The 18,000-nt window shown below is 47.7% G+C and overlaps 3 protein-coding genes across 8 annotated transcripts in view; all 3 read right to left on the bottom strand.

Annotated features, from left to right (window-relative positions):
• Nucleotides 1–2,201, bottom strand: part of actn4 (actinin, alpha 4) — a 34,274-nt gene extending 32,073 nt beyond the window's left edge. For 2 of the 3 annotated variants that reach the window (XM_067246991.1, XM_067246989.1), the window contains exon 1: nucleotides 1,909–2,200. In XM_067246991.1, coding sequence (XP_067103092.1) covers nucleotides 1,909–2,040 — 132 coding nt within the window. In that variant the 5' untranslated portion in view covers nucleotides 2,041–2,200. Of the gene's footprint in view, nucleotides 1–1,908 lie in introns of all 3 variants that reach the window. The other variant, XM_067246990.1, reaches the window with a different exon arrangement.
• A 2,299-nt stretch (nucleotides 2,202–4,500) lies between these two features.
• On the bottom strand, nucleotides 4,501–13,184 carry zgc:85932 (uncharacterized protein LOC405875 homolog). Of its 3 annotated transcripts, XM_067246992.1 has the most exons (20): nucleotides 12,865–13,184; nucleotides 11,347–11,416; nucleotides 10,806–10,924; nucleotides 10,500–10,633; nucleotides 9,998–10,169; nucleotides 9,750–9,821; nucleotides 9,342–9,433; nucleotides 9,168–9,242; nucleotides 8,588–8,751; nucleotides 8,161–8,318; nucleotides 7,400–7,608; nucleotides 6,901–6,943; nucleotides 6,738–6,812; nucleotides 6,600–6,660; nucleotides 6,435–6,499; nucleotides 6,094–6,162; nucleotides 5,506–5,584; nucleotides 5,211–5,327; nucleotides 4,817–4,875; nucleotides 4,501–4,637 (listed from the first exon to the last, which is right to left on the bottom strand). In XM_067246992.1, the coding sequence occupies exons 1-20, from the start codon at nucleotides 13,078–13,080 to the stop codon at nucleotides 4,611–4,613; spliced, it is 2,076 nt and encodes a 691-aa protein (XP_067103093.1). In that variant the 5' UTR covers nucleotides 13,081–13,184; the 3' UTR covers nucleotides 4,501–4,610. The 3 variants fall into 3 exon arrangements, with proteins under 3 accessions (XP_067103093.1, XP_067103094.1, XP_067103095.1); XM_067246993.1 differs by lacking the exon at nucleotides 5,211–5,327; XM_067246994.1 differs by lacking the exons at nucleotides 5,211–5,327; nucleotides 5,506–5,584.
• A 563-nt stretch (nucleotides 13,185–13,747) lies between these two features.
• eif3k (eukaryotic translation initiation factor 3, subunit K) lies at nucleotides 13,748–17,257 on the bottom strand. Of its 2 annotated transcripts, none has more exons than XM_067246151.1 (8): nucleotides 17,102–17,257; nucleotides 16,625–16,723; nucleotides 16,333–16,453; nucleotides 15,493–15,570; nucleotides 15,240–15,306; nucleotides 14,929–15,006; nucleotides 14,232–14,357; nucleotides 13,748–13,855 (listed from the first exon to the last, which is right to left on the bottom strand). In XM_067246151.1, the coding sequence occupies exons 1-8, from the start codon at nucleotides 17,161–17,163 to the stop codon at nucleotides 13,824–13,826; spliced, it is 663 nt and encodes a 220-aa protein (XP_067102252.1). In that variant the 5' UTR covers nucleotides 17,164–17,257; the 3' UTR covers nucleotides 13,748–13,823. The 2 variants fall into 2 exon arrangements, with proteins under 2 accessions (XP_067102252.1, XP_067102253.1); XM_067246152.1 differs by having other exon boundaries at nucleotides 15,493–15,567.
• Between the last annotated feature and the right edge of the window lie 743 nt (nucleotides 17,258–18,000).

Below are 18,000 nucleotides of genomic sequence, written 5' to 3'. Positions count from 1 at the left end.
AAATGTAGGGAACTGGGGTTGTTTGGGCGGGAGGGTATTTTGCCTGTTAATGCCCGCAGGGAAGAAAACTATGTGACAACAACAATGTTTAGTGTAACAGGCCACTGTAACAGTACAACTGGCCCCAGCTTGGCCCCCCAAGTTACAATGGTCTTCTAGAACTTCCACTGGCAGGGAAAGGAGGGGATGAGGAGGACTATAGGAAGGCCTCTGACCAATCAACAACACTGTCTCACTTCAACACTCCTCAGTCTTCTGTTGCTAAACCCCTTACGTTTCACAGCAGGACAGAGCATGAGCCTGAGAACTTGTGCGGCTCCTTGGTCTGTCGCTCTTTAGAAAACATCAACATTAACGGAGTGTAGCGTTCCCTGTGTCAGGTGGTCCGATTTGCGTGTTTCGCGTCTGTTTAAACTATAAAAACATTCGACAGAAGCGGTGACATGGAGAATAGGGTGTACTGTGTCATGTCGCAGCATGTGGCAGATTTTTTGGCGTTGCTGATCCTTAATTATATGTTTGTTTGGCTGGATGGAGCTCTGGGGTGCGTGTGTAAAACTGTAACTAGGGTAGCTGGACTGGACCTCTGGACCGGACTCAACCAGGCTAGGCATTGAAAACGTTGTTTACCCATTTATCAATGGCTTATCGAGGCATTCCATAATGTTAAGAGACTCATTGTATAGGTAGGCTTGAGATAGCCTATGCATAGCCTCCATGCATTTAATCACAAACACACTCCTTTGATACATTAGTGGGGGGAATTCATTGACGTTTAAGCAATAACCGGCACAGCAGGGCTGAAAACGCGGCAGGAATTTGCCCTTGGTTCCCCCGCCCGACTTTGCTCAAATAAATGTCCCGTCATTGTAGCCTACACTGTACGCCCCCGAACAACCGGTCAAATCAAACGACGAGTATCTGTGAGTTTGTTGGGATCAGAAACAGCTGCAAGATTTGGGTGGGGGGCGGATGATGAACATGGCTCTGGGTTGTGTTTGTTTTAGGCTAGGCTACATATTAAGTAAATCATTTACAAAAATTATCTTCTTGGGAACTTTGGCCGTCAATAAGTAAACACGTCTAAATGGTAGGCAATAACGGGGAGGGCAGCCGGCCTCATGGTTATGATATCGAACAAATGCATGTGTCGCTTCAGTAAAAAAAGAATGAAAAAGGAATTCAAAAAATCTGGTCTGTCAGATGCATAGCAACACACCCTGAATTATTCTACACTGTTGGGCAAAGCTGCCTCGAATTATCCTCAATCGTTTTCTAAATATTTCACAATGTCAGGGACTCGATTCTACATGGGCAAAAGGGGGATTAAAGACAAGTTTTGGGGGGGGTGAGACTAAAAATATTTTTGGAGGTAGAGGCCTAGGTCTAAGTGCGACAACGAAAATGTTGGACGCAATTGAGCAAAAAAAGGTAAGAAACTCGTCATTGCCTTATCAGCCTAAAACCAGGACATCAGATAACACTGAAGGGTGCACAATTTCACAAGACATTTCAGCCTTTCACGACATATTCGAAAATGTTGCGCTGTAGCCGCATTCGTGCATCCGGTTATCTTTGAAAACTTATGCCTGTAGGGATAGCTACTGAAACAACAGCCAAGCTGCAGACAACTGATACTTTGTACTTTGTTTCATTCATAGACGAGGGGGAAAAATCTCCTTTGCCCCTCTATCTTAGGCTGAGAAAATACAGGTTGCTGTGGACAATGACGCATGTGGAAAGGTATCACCATAGCGACACCAAGGCAAGAATAGTCTACATCTGACAACAACAAAAAATACAAAAAAACGTTTCTAGCTTGAAAGCATGAACTGGAAACTCGGGCCCCAAATCAGTCCCCGACCTCTCCCTCCCAACGCCCAGCCATTTTCCCTCTCTTCCTCCTACCTTTCGCTGCTGTTTCTCCCAAGCAGGATCCAGGAGCAGGTCCCGGTCCCAGTCATTTTCCTGTTCCATGTATGTCGGAGGTTCGGCCGACGAGTATTGATTTTGATTATTTGTAGCGTGATAATCTACCATATCAGCTACACCCGAACTGTGCTACCGAGCTCGCTCTCTCTCTCTCTCTATCAGCGAAAAAGCTAAACGGGATGTGACCCAGTTGCGGCAACACTCCGCTTTCAACGTTCGGGCAGGAATATCCGGTCCGTGCACTGACAAAATCCCCGTTTCAGAAGAATGCTTCTCCACCCGAGGAGGGAATGGTGTGGTCGAGCGAGCCGCTCCTACAACCTCGAATAGCCTACGTAGGCCCAAATAGCTCATGAATATTTAGGCTATATGAGCCTATCCATGTTCAACATTATTCATAATGCGTTGAAACACTGCCCTCAAACGGCCATATGATATGACACACAACACAAAGTTTCCAGGCACTTTAATTAGGCTACTTATAGGATGTTATTGCTTTGAGTTTATCTACATTCAAATTCTGCGTTGTTATGAACGTTGCACAAAATAAACGGAGGCTCACGGCGCAGCAACTACAGAGTTAAAAACTGAGTTTTTTGCTGCGGCTTCCGCGTGTTTATTTGAAGCGATAGCCTACGCAGCACATCACTTTCGGTGTTGGGATTCTCCACGTAGACTTGGGCCAACACAAATTGACAGTTATTTCGTAACTCTCAATTGTTTTGGTTCCCACAGGCAACGCGACCCTTTTTCTGTTCCACTGATCTAATATGGTCATGAAAGCCCCGCCCCTATCATGTATTATCCAGGGCAAGTGCTGGCTAACACCCTGCATAATTTAACAGCCAGCGATGCTGGCTCTTTTGTATCGTTACCTCCTCGGATTTTTATCATTCCTGGCGTGATCACTGTAGCCTCGAGCCCTGTCGAAGGTTCACCACTACTTTTATGCGGTGTTCGAGCAGGTGCATCGAGGAAAGCAGCATCTGTTTTAGTCTCCTCCGCCTTCCCGCTGGTGTGCAGCCTTAGCACGTAGGGGAGGGCAGTAAGGCGGATTATATTTACCATCAAAATTTCATAGGCTAGCGGTGTATGACTGAGATGCCTCGACACTGTAGGAAGTAGGTCACGCTCGGACCCGTGTGTCCATGTAGATTACCGTCAGCAGCCAGCTCGAGACCCCCCCCCCCCCTCTCTCTCTCTCTCCCTCCCCCTCCCGGCATACCGTGATGATCGTTTGCCGGGCCGTTTGCGCCACTTTGATGTACCGTGGGGTCGTCCGGTTTGGGTTTGGGCTCGAAGTGCCACATTCCTAATCGCTCTCTACGTGATTCCCAGGAATCTCGTGAGCCTTGGACCACATCGCCGTTACAAACTCGGTATCGTGAGACTGCTGTGTGAGAGATAAACTACAGATGAATTAGGCTTGAAATAGGATTTAAATTGGATGACTAACTTAACTTGGTTTTATTGTCTATAATTTGAATTACCACCCTTTGTCCGGCCAATTTAAAGTGACAGTGAATAAATCGCGACATGTGATGTTGTTGTATGAAGATCCTAAATGTGGGATTTAGGACTCTACAAAGACCAATGTGTGTGCGTGCGTGCGCGCGTCTGCCTGTGTGTAGGCAGCCAACAATCCAGCTACAACTTTTCAAACTTCAGTTTCCTATACAATTCATGCTGTCGTTTTGACAGAAGTCTTAACAAATATGGCGCAACAGGAAATTGCTCCTTTCCCCCCAGACCCCCTGTGTCTGGTATGTGCAGCATCTGCCCCCCCATACAGCAGGACTATCATAGCAGTGGGATGCTTCCAGAAAGGATATTTACACATACCGAACGTCAAGGCCCTTCTTCTCCCAGACACCGATCATCATGCTGCAAGAACGCTTCCTTAGAAACAATAACTTTCTCCTCTACCATTAAGCTTAACATAAAAAAAAGTTTTTAACCGTAGAAAAAAATATGTTTTTTTTAAAAGGTTTGAAGAGTTTTGAAAGGTTGAATTTATTTATTTTTTATAATGTTTTGAGAAAAGTTTTGAAAGTTTGAAAAAATATTTTTGAAACAATACTTTGGGAAAAAAGTGTTAAAAAGTTGAAAAAATACTTTCCTAAAAAAGGCTTTGAATTTACATTTTTAAAGAAAAAGTTTCAAAAAAACATTTTAGGAAGGTTGTAATAATTCAGAATTATGTAATTTTGTAGTTGAGGATAAGTTATTGTTTCACTGTGTCTTGTTTCTTGGCTCTGACCACTGCAATACCGTTAGGACTGATCATCTGCTTGTACACGCACAATTCCTACTTCTGTTTGGATAAACTGTCTGCTAAATGAATAACATGCCCTACTTCGCAGTGTCTTGACACAAGCCTGGGTAAAGGAGCTATATAAGACACACTGTAATAACATAAGCGGTGTAAACAGATCAAATATATCACAACTATTATTATCACCATTAACGTCATGGGGTGACGCTCGGTTGCTATGGCTAGGATTATTTCCGCCTCGTTTATCACCAAGAAAGTGACAAAAACAAAATGAAGTTATATAAAATCTTTATTGCAATTACGATGCATTAAACAACTTCAGGTGTCACAAAGTTAAATGTTGAAAACGGAAACGATAATAAAACACAGAAACAGGAAGTTTGTGGTGCTGTGAGGGAGAAGCTCAGCTGTACATCGTCATGTGAAGCCACTGAAAACACAGAGAGCGAGTCAGTCAATAATAACAAGAGCGTCCACTATGAAAATAAGATGTTAAATCTGTCTACTGGTTCAAGTACTGGGGCCTTCGAAGAGAGCCAATGAGAATGAAGGAAGTGTGTGTGTACTGTATGTATTATGTGTGTGTGTAAGTGTGTGTGTGATCCATACCTGTCTGTAGCTGATAGATATGGTACCCATTCCCACCATGTCATACGCTTGAAATTTACCTGTCAAAGGAAGATGAGAAAATTGTTCAATATGTGTTTTCCTCATGTATGTCTCCACCACCTCCTCCCTTGTCTCCCCCACCTCCTCCCTTGTCTCCCCCACCTCCTCCCTTGTCTCTCCCACCTCCCCACATCCTCTGTGCACCTTCATGCCCTCCATCCTCCCCGCTTCCCTATCTCACCTCCCCCTCCCTCTCCCTCACCCTTCCCCTCACCCTTCCCCACCTCCTCCCCCATCTCATCCCCCTCCCTCTCCCCCATCTCCTCCCCCCTTCCCCCATCTCATCCCCCTCCCTCTCCCCCTCCCCCATCTCCTCCCCCTCCTCCCCCCTCACGGATCATGCTCTCCAGCTTCATCAGCAGGTACAGGAACCCAGGGTAGCTGACGGTCATGTCCGGCTCAGTGTAGCGCAGGCCGATCAGCTGCAGGATGAAGTCATCCACCTGCAAGCCTGTGCCAGACCAGAGCACACGAACACAGATCAACAGATGTCCAGACACATCCCTTGTGGCTGGACATCCCAGTTATGCCAACGCTGCCGGTTGAGAGGGAAGCGGCGTGGACCGAGACAGTGAACTGAGCGGAGTGTTGGCGCCCCCTGGAGGTCATGACGGAGAGGACAAGTTTACCTGCAGCCTTCAAAGCAGGCGCCACCTCCGGGTACTCCAAACTCTGGGATTTATTCCTGTCAAACTTGAGGAATATATGCTGTCGAGTGAACAGAGAGAGTGAGAGAGAGAGACAAGACACATAGAGAGACAGGGTGTTGTGTTGAACGCCACTGAATCAACTCTGAATCACCCCAGGCTAATGCAATAAAGCCAGTAGAGTGACTCAGAAGAGGCATGTAGTTATTAGGTTAGCTCAGACATGATTGAATCGGACACGTCTCAAGTGTTTGATGTTATTAACTCTCTTTGCCCTCAGTGTGACTGGAGCCTGTCAATCAGAAGGTCATGGATGTAGACTCATCCACTGTCTTCCATGGACCAAGGTTGTTATGGTGTACAATAAAGCACTGAACTTCAGTATCTTGTGTGGTTTAACTACATGGACGCTGAACGAAGTGCAAACAATCAATAAGCTTCATTTACTGCTGCTAATAGTGACTACTTCACCCTTCTGAGCACCAATACACTATCAGGGAAAATGTTTCTTCATAATCTGAGTCTGTAGATGGTCTACAGCAGTGACCATCGCGCGACGTTTGACCTCACCGTCCATATCCTGATCTTGTCCCACAGCGCTTGGAATGCCGTCCAGTCCAGCTGGGCCAGACCCTGGCTCTGCACGGGGTCAAGGGGTCAAGGGGTCAGGGAGGGAGCAGAGCAGCGGCTCATAAACCAAAACAACTGGGTTTCCTCCGCAGACAAAAGGCCCAAAGCCTTGATGTTTTGTCAATTTGTTGTTTTTTTAGATGAAAGACCAGATTCAGATATCTCAGACAAACCCAGAGTACAAGTGTGTTTTGTGTGTTTTGTTTCATTTGGATGTTGATGGTGATCAGTCTGCAGGACGGCACAGGAAGGTCTTACACCTCCAGCTGGGTAAAGGATACATCCACTAACACCACCAAGCTCTTGCAGTGTTCCAGAGACAGCCTCTTCTCACAACCTGCCAACACTGCACACAGTCACACCAATGATGTTACCACTGTACTCACACACCACTGATGTTACCACTGTACAGAACTGCTGTGTCATGCTCAAGGTTAACAGCTGACCTCCTCCTCTGATGGCCTCTGTCAGCAGGTTGTAGAGCTCCAGGGGCTTGCACTGCCCCTTCTGGTGGGAGGACAGACAGCATGAGGACGTGAGGAACCACTGTGTGTGTGCGTGTGTGTGTGTGTGTGTCATCTCACCTGGTTGCAGTGCTTCTTAAAGAGTGCCCGGGCCTCCTCAGTGGAAGGTAGAGCAGACAGGTGGGGCGACAGGGGCTGCAAAACAAACAGACCCACGCAAATAAACCTGGGCTCAAACAGCAAGTTCTAACACATTGGGTGTGTTTGATTCGATCTCCAGTACCTGTTCAGGTATGCTCCCCTCAGACCCAGGCTTGTCTGCAGGCCTGTGAACAGAGGGAAGCAAACAGTCATGTCTAAACCGTCTCTGTGAAGGATGTCGACAACACAAGTTTACAGTCCATGTTCAGGCAGTCCTGCCCGTGTCTGTGACTTATTTAATTGTGGGTCAGCTCGGTGGTTAGAGTATTTGACTGCAGATCAAGAGGGCGCAGAATAACAGTGTCTGCTAAATGAGCACATCATTTCTCTAACTGCTTATGTCCCAGAAGAGGATAAATATACAATGTCTGTCAATCCTAATCCTAAAATATTGTATTTGTTCAGTGTAACACCTTGTAAGAGATATCTAGTCAAACATGTCAGAGGTCTGTCTGTTGACAGAACTTCCTGTTGTAATTCTAGACACAACTTCCTGATGTAGTTCTAGACAGAACTTCCTGTTGTAGTTCTAGACAGAACTTCCTGTTGTAGTTCTAGACAGGACAAGTCTGCACACTCACATCGCAGCGTTCCCCTTCTCGGTCAACACCCTCAGGATGAACTCTCCCTGCTGATTGGTCTGCTCCGTGGAAGGGATGATGACGTAATGGCCGGGTGCTAGGCGACCGCGAATCACGGCCTCCCGTCGAGGGGCGTAGGCCCCGCTGCTGAGGACGGGGCGGAGCAGGCTGAGGTCCAGGGAGGACAGGTAGCCACCTGGGGCCCTGGCCTGACACACACACACACACACACACACTTAAATATGTATATAGATATACACACACATCCCTTTTGTCAGTTTAAGCACCCGCTTGTGTGTGTGAGTGCACAGTGAATGTGTGTGTGAGTGTGTACCTGGTAGATGTGTGTGTGTGTGTGTGTGCACCTGGTAGATGTGTGTGTGTGTGTGTGTGTACCTGGTAGATGTGTGTGTGTGTGTGTGTACCTGGTATAGGTGTGTGTGTGTACCTGGTAGATGTGTGTGTGTGTGTACCTGGTAGATGTGTGTGTGTGCGTGTGTACCTGGTAGATGTGTGTGTGTGTGTACCTGGTATAGGTGTGTGTGTGTGTGTGTACCTGGTAGATGTGTGTGTGTGTGTGTGTACCTGGTAGATGTGTGTGTGTGTGTGTACCTGGTAGATGTGTGTGTGTGTGTGTGTACCTGGTAGATGTGTGTGTGTGTGTGTGTGTACCTGGTAGATGTGTGTGTGTGTGTGTGTGTACCTGGTAGATGTGTGTGTGTGTGTACCTGGTAGATGTGTGTGTGTGTGTGTGTGTGTACCTGGTAGATGTCCACAGCGATGGCCAGGTTGACCCCGGAGCGTCTCTGGTGCTTCTGCATGAGGGCCACCAGCAGGGAGCAGCTCAGCTCGGGGTCACAGGGGTCATCGTCCTCCTCCAGCAGGGTCAGGCGGAACTGGGGGTTCTGCCAGTACCAGCCTGCACACACACACACACACAGACACACACACACACACACACACACAGACACACACACACACACACACACACACACACACACAGACACACACACACACACACAGACACACACACACACACACAGACACACACACAGACACACACACACACACAGACACACAGAAATAAGCATCCTAACGAACACACATGCATGTATACAGACGCCAAGATATACACAAACTCTCCCATGTGTGTGTGTGTGTGTGTGTGTCAGGGCCTCCTCCAGCTACCTCCTCTGGGTGATCCTCCAGCGCTGAGGCGCTCCACCCAGCTCCCCTGATGCAGCGTGCAGTGCCAGGGGTGCTGGGCGCCGCCCGGCCGGCTCAGGGACTCCTCTGTCAGGTGGCACACCTCCATCATCTCGAAGTTCTGACGGAAGTCTGACACCTGCATCCTGGGTGGGGGGAGGAGGAGAGGTAGAAGAGAGGGAGAGAAAGAGAGACAGGAGAGCACAGAGAGAAAGGAGGGGAAGTTCATAGTCATTATTCTTGACAGGCAGATAGACAGACAGACAGACTGACAGGCAGATAGACAGGCAGACAGACAGACTGACAGGCAGATAGACAGGCAGACAGACAGACAGGCAGATAGACAGGCAGATAGTAAGGCAGGCAGACAGACAGACAGACAGGCAGACAGGCAGATAGACAGGCAGACAAACAGGCAGGCAGACAGGCAGGCAGATAGACAGGCAGGCAGACAGACAGGCAGATAGACAGGCAGGCAGACAGACAGACAGGCAGATAGACAGACAGGCAGACAGACAGGCAGATAGACAGGCAGACAGACAGGCAGATAGACAGGCCTCACCAGAATTCTCCATCGTCCTTCACAACCCTGTTCAGACGCCTCTGCTCCACCTCACTGACCTTACTCCACTCTGGCCTGGCCACACACACAACCACACACAGTGTCACTAATCAATATTCCATTACAAGTAACCCTATTGTGAGGTCTTGAGTGTTCATTGGCTGGTTTGCTGACCCATTGCTGTCACTCCAAGGCCCCTCCCACTCCACCCTGCCCCAGGGGTTCCGAACACGAACCAGGTCCACTACCTCACTCTTGGTCTTCACCTGGGGGAGCGAGGGAGGGGGGAGGAGGAGTGAGGGGGGGAAGGAGGAGTGAGGGAGGGAGAAGTAGGAGGAGAGGAGAGGTTGGGGGGGAAGGCCCAGGGAGGAGAGGAAAGAGGGAGGTGTGTGAGGGAGGGGGAGGACAGCGGATGAGAAGGAAGAGAGCAGATATGAAGGACAGTCATCCTCCTGCAGGGACACGCAGCTCAGTGCTGTGAGTGTCTGACTAACTAAACATCTCCCTGCAGTGTTCACAGCAGAGACCCAGGACAGCTTGAGGGTGTGGTCGCTCTGCTGTGGTTGTCGGGGGCAGTGTTACCTGCTCCAGGCCGGTGATGGAATAGGCGTGTCTGAACATGATCCCCAGCTCGTTCCTCTGCTCCAGGGAGCCCTGGAGAAATACACATGCGGTTTTACCCTCTAGATCAACTATTGGTAAGTCACTTTGGATAAAGGCATCTGCAAAATAAATAAAAAGTATTTAAATATGACCTCCATAGCCGTTCTAACCCGAAAGCTACATGCCTCGCTCCTGTAACCCTACACACACAGGAGGGCTCAGGTCACCTGGGAGTTGGCACAGTTGATGAGGGCTCCCTTGTCCAGCAGGGGTCTGAGGAAGGAGAGCAGGTCCCTGGGCAGGGAGGACACTAGCAGCACCTCGGTCACCCCGCCAGTCATGTCCACCATGGCCTCGTGGGGGAAGCCCATGTTCAACGCCCGGTAACCTCCCTTCAGCCTGGGGGATGGAGGGGGGTTGGGATAGGGGGAAGGGGGAGGGGGGAGAGCGGGGGAAGGGTTTGGATTGGGAGAAAGGTTGTCACTGGCAACAGTTCTTAACACTCCGAACAGGAGCAGCACATCTCTGTAGACCTCCCAGAAAATCCTGAGGGCTTCTTTTACACCCTCACACACATACACACTCACACACACTCTCATACATACACCCTCACACACATACACACTCATACACACTCTCATACATACACCCTCACACACATACACACTCACACACACTCTCATACATACACCCTCACACACACACACTCTGACACGCTGAGGGACTGACTTTGCGTAGGCCTTCTCCAGCAGGGCGCTCCAGAACTCCTGCTGGTCTGAGGAGCTCATGTACACCAGCCTGCCTTCCTGGGTGGGCAGCAGGTCATCCACCATCACCTTCTCCCACCGGCCGTACTGCCAGAACTACACACACACACACACAGTTACACACCTCCTCCCACTGCCAGAAATACACACACACAACGTTACATACTTAGAGGTACCAGAACACAAAACAAAACTGATACACACACATACACAGAGATGTACCAGGACAGACACACATAAAGACAGACAGGGGAGAAACATCAGAGACCCGGAAGTGAAAGCATCCGTCGTAGCCCTCCTGAAAGCTCTGGCCCTCAGGAACCACCCTCTCCAGCAGGGGGCGGTAGAGGGACAGGGACGCCACGGCAGACAGGAACCAGCAGTCATCTACCACAGAGAGAGACGGGGGGAGGGGGGTTTAGTCATCTACCACAGAGAGGGGGGGAGGGGGGGTTAGACTTGATTTGGAGAGAATAGGTGAATGGAGGAGGAGAGGAGGAGAGGGAGATGGGAGGAGAGAATGGAGGACAAGAGAGGAGTGAAGGAGAGGGAGATGGGAGGAGAGGATGAGATTTGAAGAGAGGAGAGGAGGACAGGTGATGTGCATGCAGTCTTACTGAGGATGAGATTTGAAGAGAGGAGGAGAGCAGAGCAGGACAGGTGATGTGCATGCAGTCTTACTGAGGATGAGATTTGAAGAGGAGGAGAGCAGAGCAGGACAGGTGATGTGCATGCAGTCTTACTGAGGATGAGATTTGAAGAGAGGAGAGGAGAGCAGAGCAGGACAGGTGATGTGCATGCAGTCTTACTGAGGATGCCCTGGCACACGTCCATACGAGTGGCTCCGTCCACGATGAACTGAGGCGCCGGGCAGATATCCTGGAGGGATAACACAGCAGGGCTCAACAAGCTGCTCGCTGAGCTACACTGCAGGGGTGGGGGCTGTGTGTGTGTGTGTGTGTGTGTGTGCGTGCGTGTGTGTGTGCGCGCTCTCATGTCTTCTTATCTCTGATAATCACATCATATCTATCACAGCCCACAAGGGAGTCAGGTGGCTGAGCGGTGAGGGAATCGGGCTAGTAATCCGAAGGTTGCCAGTTCGATTCCCGGTCATGCAAACTGACGTTGTGTCCTTGGGCAAGGCACCTCACACTACTTGCCTTGGGGGAATGTCCCTGTACTTACTGTAAGTCGCTCTGGATAAGAGCGTCTGCTAAATGACTAAATGTAAATGTAAATCAAACACTGGTCTAACAAGCAAGTGTGTGTGTTAGTGTTTCTTGAGACAGGTTCAGACATCGCTGTTGAAAGTCTTTCATTTTCACAGGAGAAGAATCCCAGAACGACAGCGTCAACACAACCCAGCTGGATCAAACGTAAAGGTCACGTTGCGGATGGTCTCTCCAGCCCTGGTCTCCCCAGCCCTGGTCTCCCAGCCCTGGTCTCTCCAGCCCTGGTCTCCCCAGCCCTGGTCTCCCCAGCCCTGGTACTGGAGGGCCAGCATCACATCCAGCTACCAGTCTTAATGATTCATCTGATCAGCCAGTTAGTCACTAGCTATAGGTGTGTCCAGGTAGGGTTGAGGTGAGGGTAAACAGGACCTCATTAGTTTCCAGGAACTTAGAGACTGTGGTTTGAGACCTGTTGGCCAAGATTCAGACTTATGTCCACATCACTGACTGCCAAGACTTAACAGTAGCATATTGACTTACCTTGCCAGAATGATTCTACAGAAGATGTGTATGTAACTATGCTGTTTGAGTCTGGGGCTTTTGGCTGGTAATAGTTTAACATTGTTGTTACAGATGACAAAACCTTTTGTCATCTGTTTGTGGTCTCTGGTCATTCGAGTACAGGCATGCAAACACACACACACACACACACACACAGAAATCAAAGGCCTCAGTTGTCAATGCACTATAATCTGTGGGTGGGACTAAATACCCTTTAGTTGTCTTTCGTGGACCACAGGTCTTCATTAACTTTGATTCGATTTTTATGACTGTAGGCCTTTGGACATTATGCCATAAATGCCACTCCCCTGTCTCCTAGCTCACACATGGAAACAAGTTTACCCAAAGGCAACATAAATCCTTATTTTAAAATGAGTCATTTAGAAGAGCAACGCAAAATATCTCACAATGGACCTACTAGCAATTATATATCTCATGTTACGTTCGAGTGTGTGATTCAGTCTGATTCATTGCTCCAAAAATGTTACCACGTCAACAAAAAAAACAATTCAATAAGTTATTCACTTATGGTATTCTACCAACCAGTAACATGTTGAACTTATTTTAGTGGTAAATTCCGTGGCTTTAGTCTACCTTCGGGCGTCTCCACATCATAGTGGGCTGAAGGACGTCCCCCATTGGAAAGTCTCTGTCCACGAACAGCTTGTCATCCACTATTGTGTTTTCGTTTTTGGAATTACTGAATGTCGAGGACAACCACCGGCCTGACCCTCCAAGCGGATCACTCGGTGCCTCCACGGACTCCTGCTTCTTTGGGGACGGAGGCGGATTCTCATTCCTGTCATTCATAACTTTATCTAATTGTGTGAATATCTCACATAGGAACTGAAACCCTTTGACAAACGTATGGTTTTAAGTTGTGCGCAACAACCCACAGAAGCTCGTTTCCCTACAATCGCCTGCTCATTTAGGCTACCTTGCAGAAAGGCCACGCCCTCGACGCAGCACACCTGTATTCTAAGTTGGCCGCTGTGTAAAACAGTGTCGCTGCACACTGCTGTTAAGCTATTCGCCGTTTCGCTTTACCACGTAGCCTGTATGTTACGGTGCAACTCCCCCCGCCCCGGGTAAATCAGAACTGTGAAAAGTGCAGGCGCAGACAAGTCGGTTGCGTAAACGATGGCTCCACTGGTATGTGATTTTGGCCCCCAGACAGCCGTTATCCGTTGTGGTTTTTAAGTCGATAGAATCACCGTCCTTTATAGCTTCTGTTCTGGAACAAGCTAGCGGTGTAAATCCTGAACAAAGAAACAATGCTTGTTTCCTGGAATAATTCATTTCCGCACAGAACGAGTATCCCTATGTAGCAGTCAGCTTAACACCCAACGTTACCAACAAGTAGAATCTCGACCAGAGGTACAAGTTGATAAAAATATTTAAAACATCCAACACAAATGGATACTTAACTACATCTCAAAGAAGCTTGATTGTGAAAATAAACACCCAAGGCTCACAGTTTGAAAGTATAATTTACATTTATTGTGAAAATGTTGACTTCTGCGATGTGTTTGTGGGTGTGCTGTTGGTGAGGTTTACTGAGACGTTGCCATGATGCTTGATACACCTAGGAAAGAATATTACCAGAAAGAGTTATGGGAGAAGGAAGGAGATGTATTCAAAGGTTTAGCATGAAATAGGATATTTATAAACTTCAAAACCCAGTGCCGGTCCTAGCAACTCCCCCCCCCCCCCCCCCACCATGTCAACGGCACTTTTTAATGCCAGCAGAGGGCGCCAACCACAACATGGACATGTGCCACGGTTGGCACCCGTTTGAAACTCAAGGACAGGGAGGGTTAATTTAATTGGATGCAATAGGGAAATTGCCGCCCTAGGCGGCTGCCTATGTTGCCTATAGCAAGGACCGACACTGTCAAAACCAGTGCATCAGACACATTATCTAATCCCTGGTTACAAACTGTTGCGGAGACAAGACTCACTCTCAAAGTCGATCTTCTCCACGATGTTCTTGGGCTTGACGCTCTCCTCCTGGTTGAAGATGAAGATCTGCCCCTCCTCGTTCTCCGTCCAGCCGTACTTACTCATCCACACCTTCACCTGCGTCTCTGCACACCACAGGACACCGGGTTGGAAGCCTGACCTAGTTCTCAAAAGCTCGAACGCAGCGTGTGTATATAGCTAGCTAGCTGGCTGTATATATACACACACTAGTCTAGCTGGCTGTATATATACACACACACACTAGTCTAGCTGGCTGTATATAGTCTGTATATGTGTAGATCTTACCTGAGGGCTCTATATATAGTCTATATGTGTAGATCTTACCTGAGGGCTCTATATATAGTCTATATGTGTAGATCTTACCTGAGGGCTCTATATATAGTCTATATGTGTAGATCTTACCTGAGGGCTCTATATATAGTCTATATGTGTAGATCTTACCTGAAGGCTCTATATATAGTCTATATGTGTAGATCTTACCTGAGGGCTCTATGTATAGTCTATATGTGTAGATATTACCTGAAGGCTCTATATATAGTCTATATGTGTAGATCTTACCTGAGGGGTTTATATATAGTCTATATGTGTAGATCTTACCTGAGGGGTCTATATATAGTCTATATGTGTAGATCTTACCTGAGGGGTCTATATATAGTCTATATGTGTAGGTCTTACCTGAGGGGTCTCCCAGCATCTCAGCCAGAAGTCGTTGCTCGATGTTCTGGTAGGTGATCCCAACTACGTGACAGATAACTGAGGAGGGAAGGAAAACAAAACATAAACACTTTAGTATTGTCTTTTGTGACTGAAGAAGCATTTAAAAACATGTATAATGTAAATTATATATTATGAATGTGCATTTGTATATCTTATTTTAATATATATATATACACCTTCATAGATAATCAGCACTTTCTCATACCCAAAGACACTTTAAAACAGAAATACAAAACGTGGTTTGAAGACGTCTACATGGTTGACCTCACATTTGCGTACGGAGTCCTCGAAGCCTGTGATGCCGTCGATCAGCTCCCTGTTCTCCTCCAAGCTGGTCTGAGGTGGACAACAACAACAACAAGAATGTTTTATATTTAGCAAACGCACTTCTCCAAAGCACACAGAGGGATTCGAACCTGCAATCAAATGCTCCATGCTGGAGAGTGCATGCGTGTGCGTCTGTGTGCGCGTGTCTGTGTGTGCGTGTCTGTGTGTGCGTGTCTGTGTGTGCGTGTGTCTCACCCAGAAGGACTGGAAGTGGCATGTCTCCAGCAGGTTCCCGAGGTAGAGGATCTGCCTGATGGGGCGTTCCTCCTGCTGCGACACTGTAGTCAAGGAAACGCACTGACCACCAACAGCTGACTCTCCCCCCCCCCCCCCAAAGAGGTGGCTTAGTCCCCCCCCCAAACCCCTCTCACCCCTGTACGGCCCCCACACCATTACCCTAACAAAGCCAGGGTGGACAGTGGCCACTCTCTCCAGAGGTCAAGTCAGGTGGCTGAGCGGTTAGGGAATCGGGCTGGTAATCAGAAGGTTGCCGGTTCAATTCCTCGGGGGGAATGTCCCTGTACTTACTGTAAGTCTCTCTGGATAAGAGCGTCTGCTAAATTACTAAATGTAAATGTCAGGTTCCATCTGCTAAATGAACACAATGTAAAATACCAGGACTATAATATACTTATTAAATACACAGCGATGTCCAAAAAGAAACGTTTTGTTGAGTTTGGCGTCAAGAAAACCTGACTGGCCTGCTCAGACCGTAACACCATCAAACACATTAGGGATCAGTTCTAACGCCATCTGCAGGCCAGCTGTAATCACCCAACAGTAGCAGGGCCCAAACACCCCAGTGGTCTTGTGGGTGAACAGGCACTAAACCCCACAGACACACTCCATCATGGACCGGCTTCTCAGAGGAGAAGCAGCTGTTACAGCCACATGAGGGGCAACTTCACATTACTGCCTGTAGTTTTGGTGTGAGACAAGAAACTGATAGGTGTGATGGTCAGCTGACCATGTAGGGTACCTGCAGAGTCAGCATCAGGGACTGACACTGGTGTCATCACAGCACCAAAAGGATACGTGTGTTTGGTCGATCATGCACTTGCACAGGGTGAAGTCTGTGTGTGGCAGGTTGGTGAGAGCCTTCAGCAGGATCTGGGATGTCACAGTCGTCTGGAAGTAGGCTGGATTGAACTGGTACCTGTGGACACATCATGGTAGTGAGACAGACGTCTAACTGAGTTTGACCTTGTCTCCCTTGAGGGTTGGTTACGGTGCAGCGTATGTGAAGCCCTCTGTAACAAGGAGCTATACAATTAAAAAGTGATTTTATTCGATTATCATCCGTTACTAATCATAGGTTACAACTCACAGTTTGAGGACGGCTAGGTTAGCCTCCAGGTCGTAAGCGTTCTCTTTAGCCTGGGTGTCAACATACCGCTCGAGCGTGGCCAGATTCTCTGGGTTATACCTGGGAGAGAGATCAGTCATGTCAAGGCGTGGACAACAGCAACAATAGTTAAATTTGTCTGGCAACAACTTGCGACACAAAGCCGTTTGTCAGCTAGCTTTGATAGCAATTAGCTAGCTGACAACTGCAACAGACTAGCTCGCTGCTAGCGCTCTTGCATGACAGCTACAAACAAAAACGTTCATCTCAGAGGGAGACGAAGAGAGACGACTTCTGTTTGTAATCATGGTGGTACTGTAACAATTCGTGCATGCGCCATTAATTAAGATATTTTTTACATGATCATTTTAGCTACCACTGTATAGCTTATTAGCTAATAGACTAACGTTAGCGCTAGCTAGCATCCACTTGCCAGCCGTGTTTCACAAGTTAAAGTACCTATCGATTCCTCGTAGGAGCTTTCCCACGTTTGCTCTCATCTGTTCGAAGGACGACGCCATTTGGTCCAATCTGGAAGTTGGTATTTCTGGTGGAAATTCGACTAAAATCCACACGTGGGTCGACGGATAGAAGGAAAGCGGGCGGAGGGACAAACCGCTTGGAACGGAAATTACCGTGTTTTGGGGACCGGAAGTTAGACGGACCAGTAGAAACTACCGCAACTACAGTGTCTATCTTTACCAGTAAAATATTGTGTTGGTGAAAATACATATAGGAAGCCAGATGTGCACAAAACATATGCAAAAAGATTAGTAAAAATTAATAATTAAAATAGTTTTCGGTTACTTCCTGACGTCAACGGAAATCGACCAATCCAATGATTCCGATTATGGTTCCTAGTCAAACTAGACGGGAGTAAAACTGTATGTCGCTCCCTAGTGTAACGGAGTTTGAAACATTAACATAATATTCCGTAATATTCGTAATATTCGGATATTCCGTAACATTCGAAATATTACGGAATACCCAGACATTGACCACATCCTAAGATAAATTCAATATTAGCTGATCAAATCAGATAATATAAAAACGGTTTTCATAGCATCTTATCTTAATACTTAACCACATTCAAGAAAGCGTCTCTATGCCCACAAGTGTGATTGAGGGTTGATAGTGGTTGGTTGTAGAGAGTTTCTGACACAAGTTTAAGATCGAGAAGGGCTTCGAAGTGTGGGCGGCTGCCAGACAGACACGGGGCGATCTAAATGTCAGGACAGTTAACGGAGATAATTTGCCTCACTGATAAGGAAATGCCAGTGTCTACATGTTTGTAAATAAGAAAGGTGTTATACCGTTTATAGTTTTCTCTGGATACTTACACTAAACCAAAGGCATAG

The sequence above is a fragment of the Osmerus mordax genome, chromosome 11, assembly GCF_038355195.1.
Source record: "Osmerus mordax isolate fOsmMor3 chromosome 11, fOsmMor3.pri, whole genome shotgun sequence".
In the NCBI taxonomy this organism is placed as follows: domain Eukaryota; kingdom Metazoa; phylum Chordata; class Actinopteri; order Osmeriformes; family Osmeridae; genus Osmerus; species Osmerus mordax.
Note: the sequence above shows the minus strand (reverse complement) of the source record. Positions and strands in the feature narration are given on the sequence as shown.

Coding starts and splice junctions, on each gene's coding strand:
- zgc:85932 (XM_067246992.1), bottom strand. CDS start 13,080: ATGAATGACAGGAATGAGAATCCGCCTCCGTCCCCAAAGAAGCAGGAG. Junction 7,609..8,160: donor TCGCTGTGGACATCTACCAG/GTACACACACAC, acceptor TGTGTGTGTCAG/GCCAGGGCCCCAGGTGGCTA. Junction 5,328..5,505: donor GCCTGCTTTGAAGGCTGCAG/GTAAACTTGTCC, acceptor GGTCTGGCACAG/GCTTGCAGGTGGATGACTTC.
- eif3k (XM_067246151.1), bottom strand. CDS start 17,163: ATGGCGTCGTCCTTCGAACAGATGAGAGCAAACGTGGGAAAGCTCCTA. Junction 16,724..17,101: donor CTCCTACGAGGAATCGATAG/GTACTTTAACTT, acceptor TCTCTCTCCCAG/GTATAACCCAGAGAATCTGG. Junction 13,856..14,231: donor GGAGAAGATCGACTTTGAGA/GTGAGTCTTGTC, acceptor ATTCTTTCCTAG/GTGTATCAAGCATCATGGCA.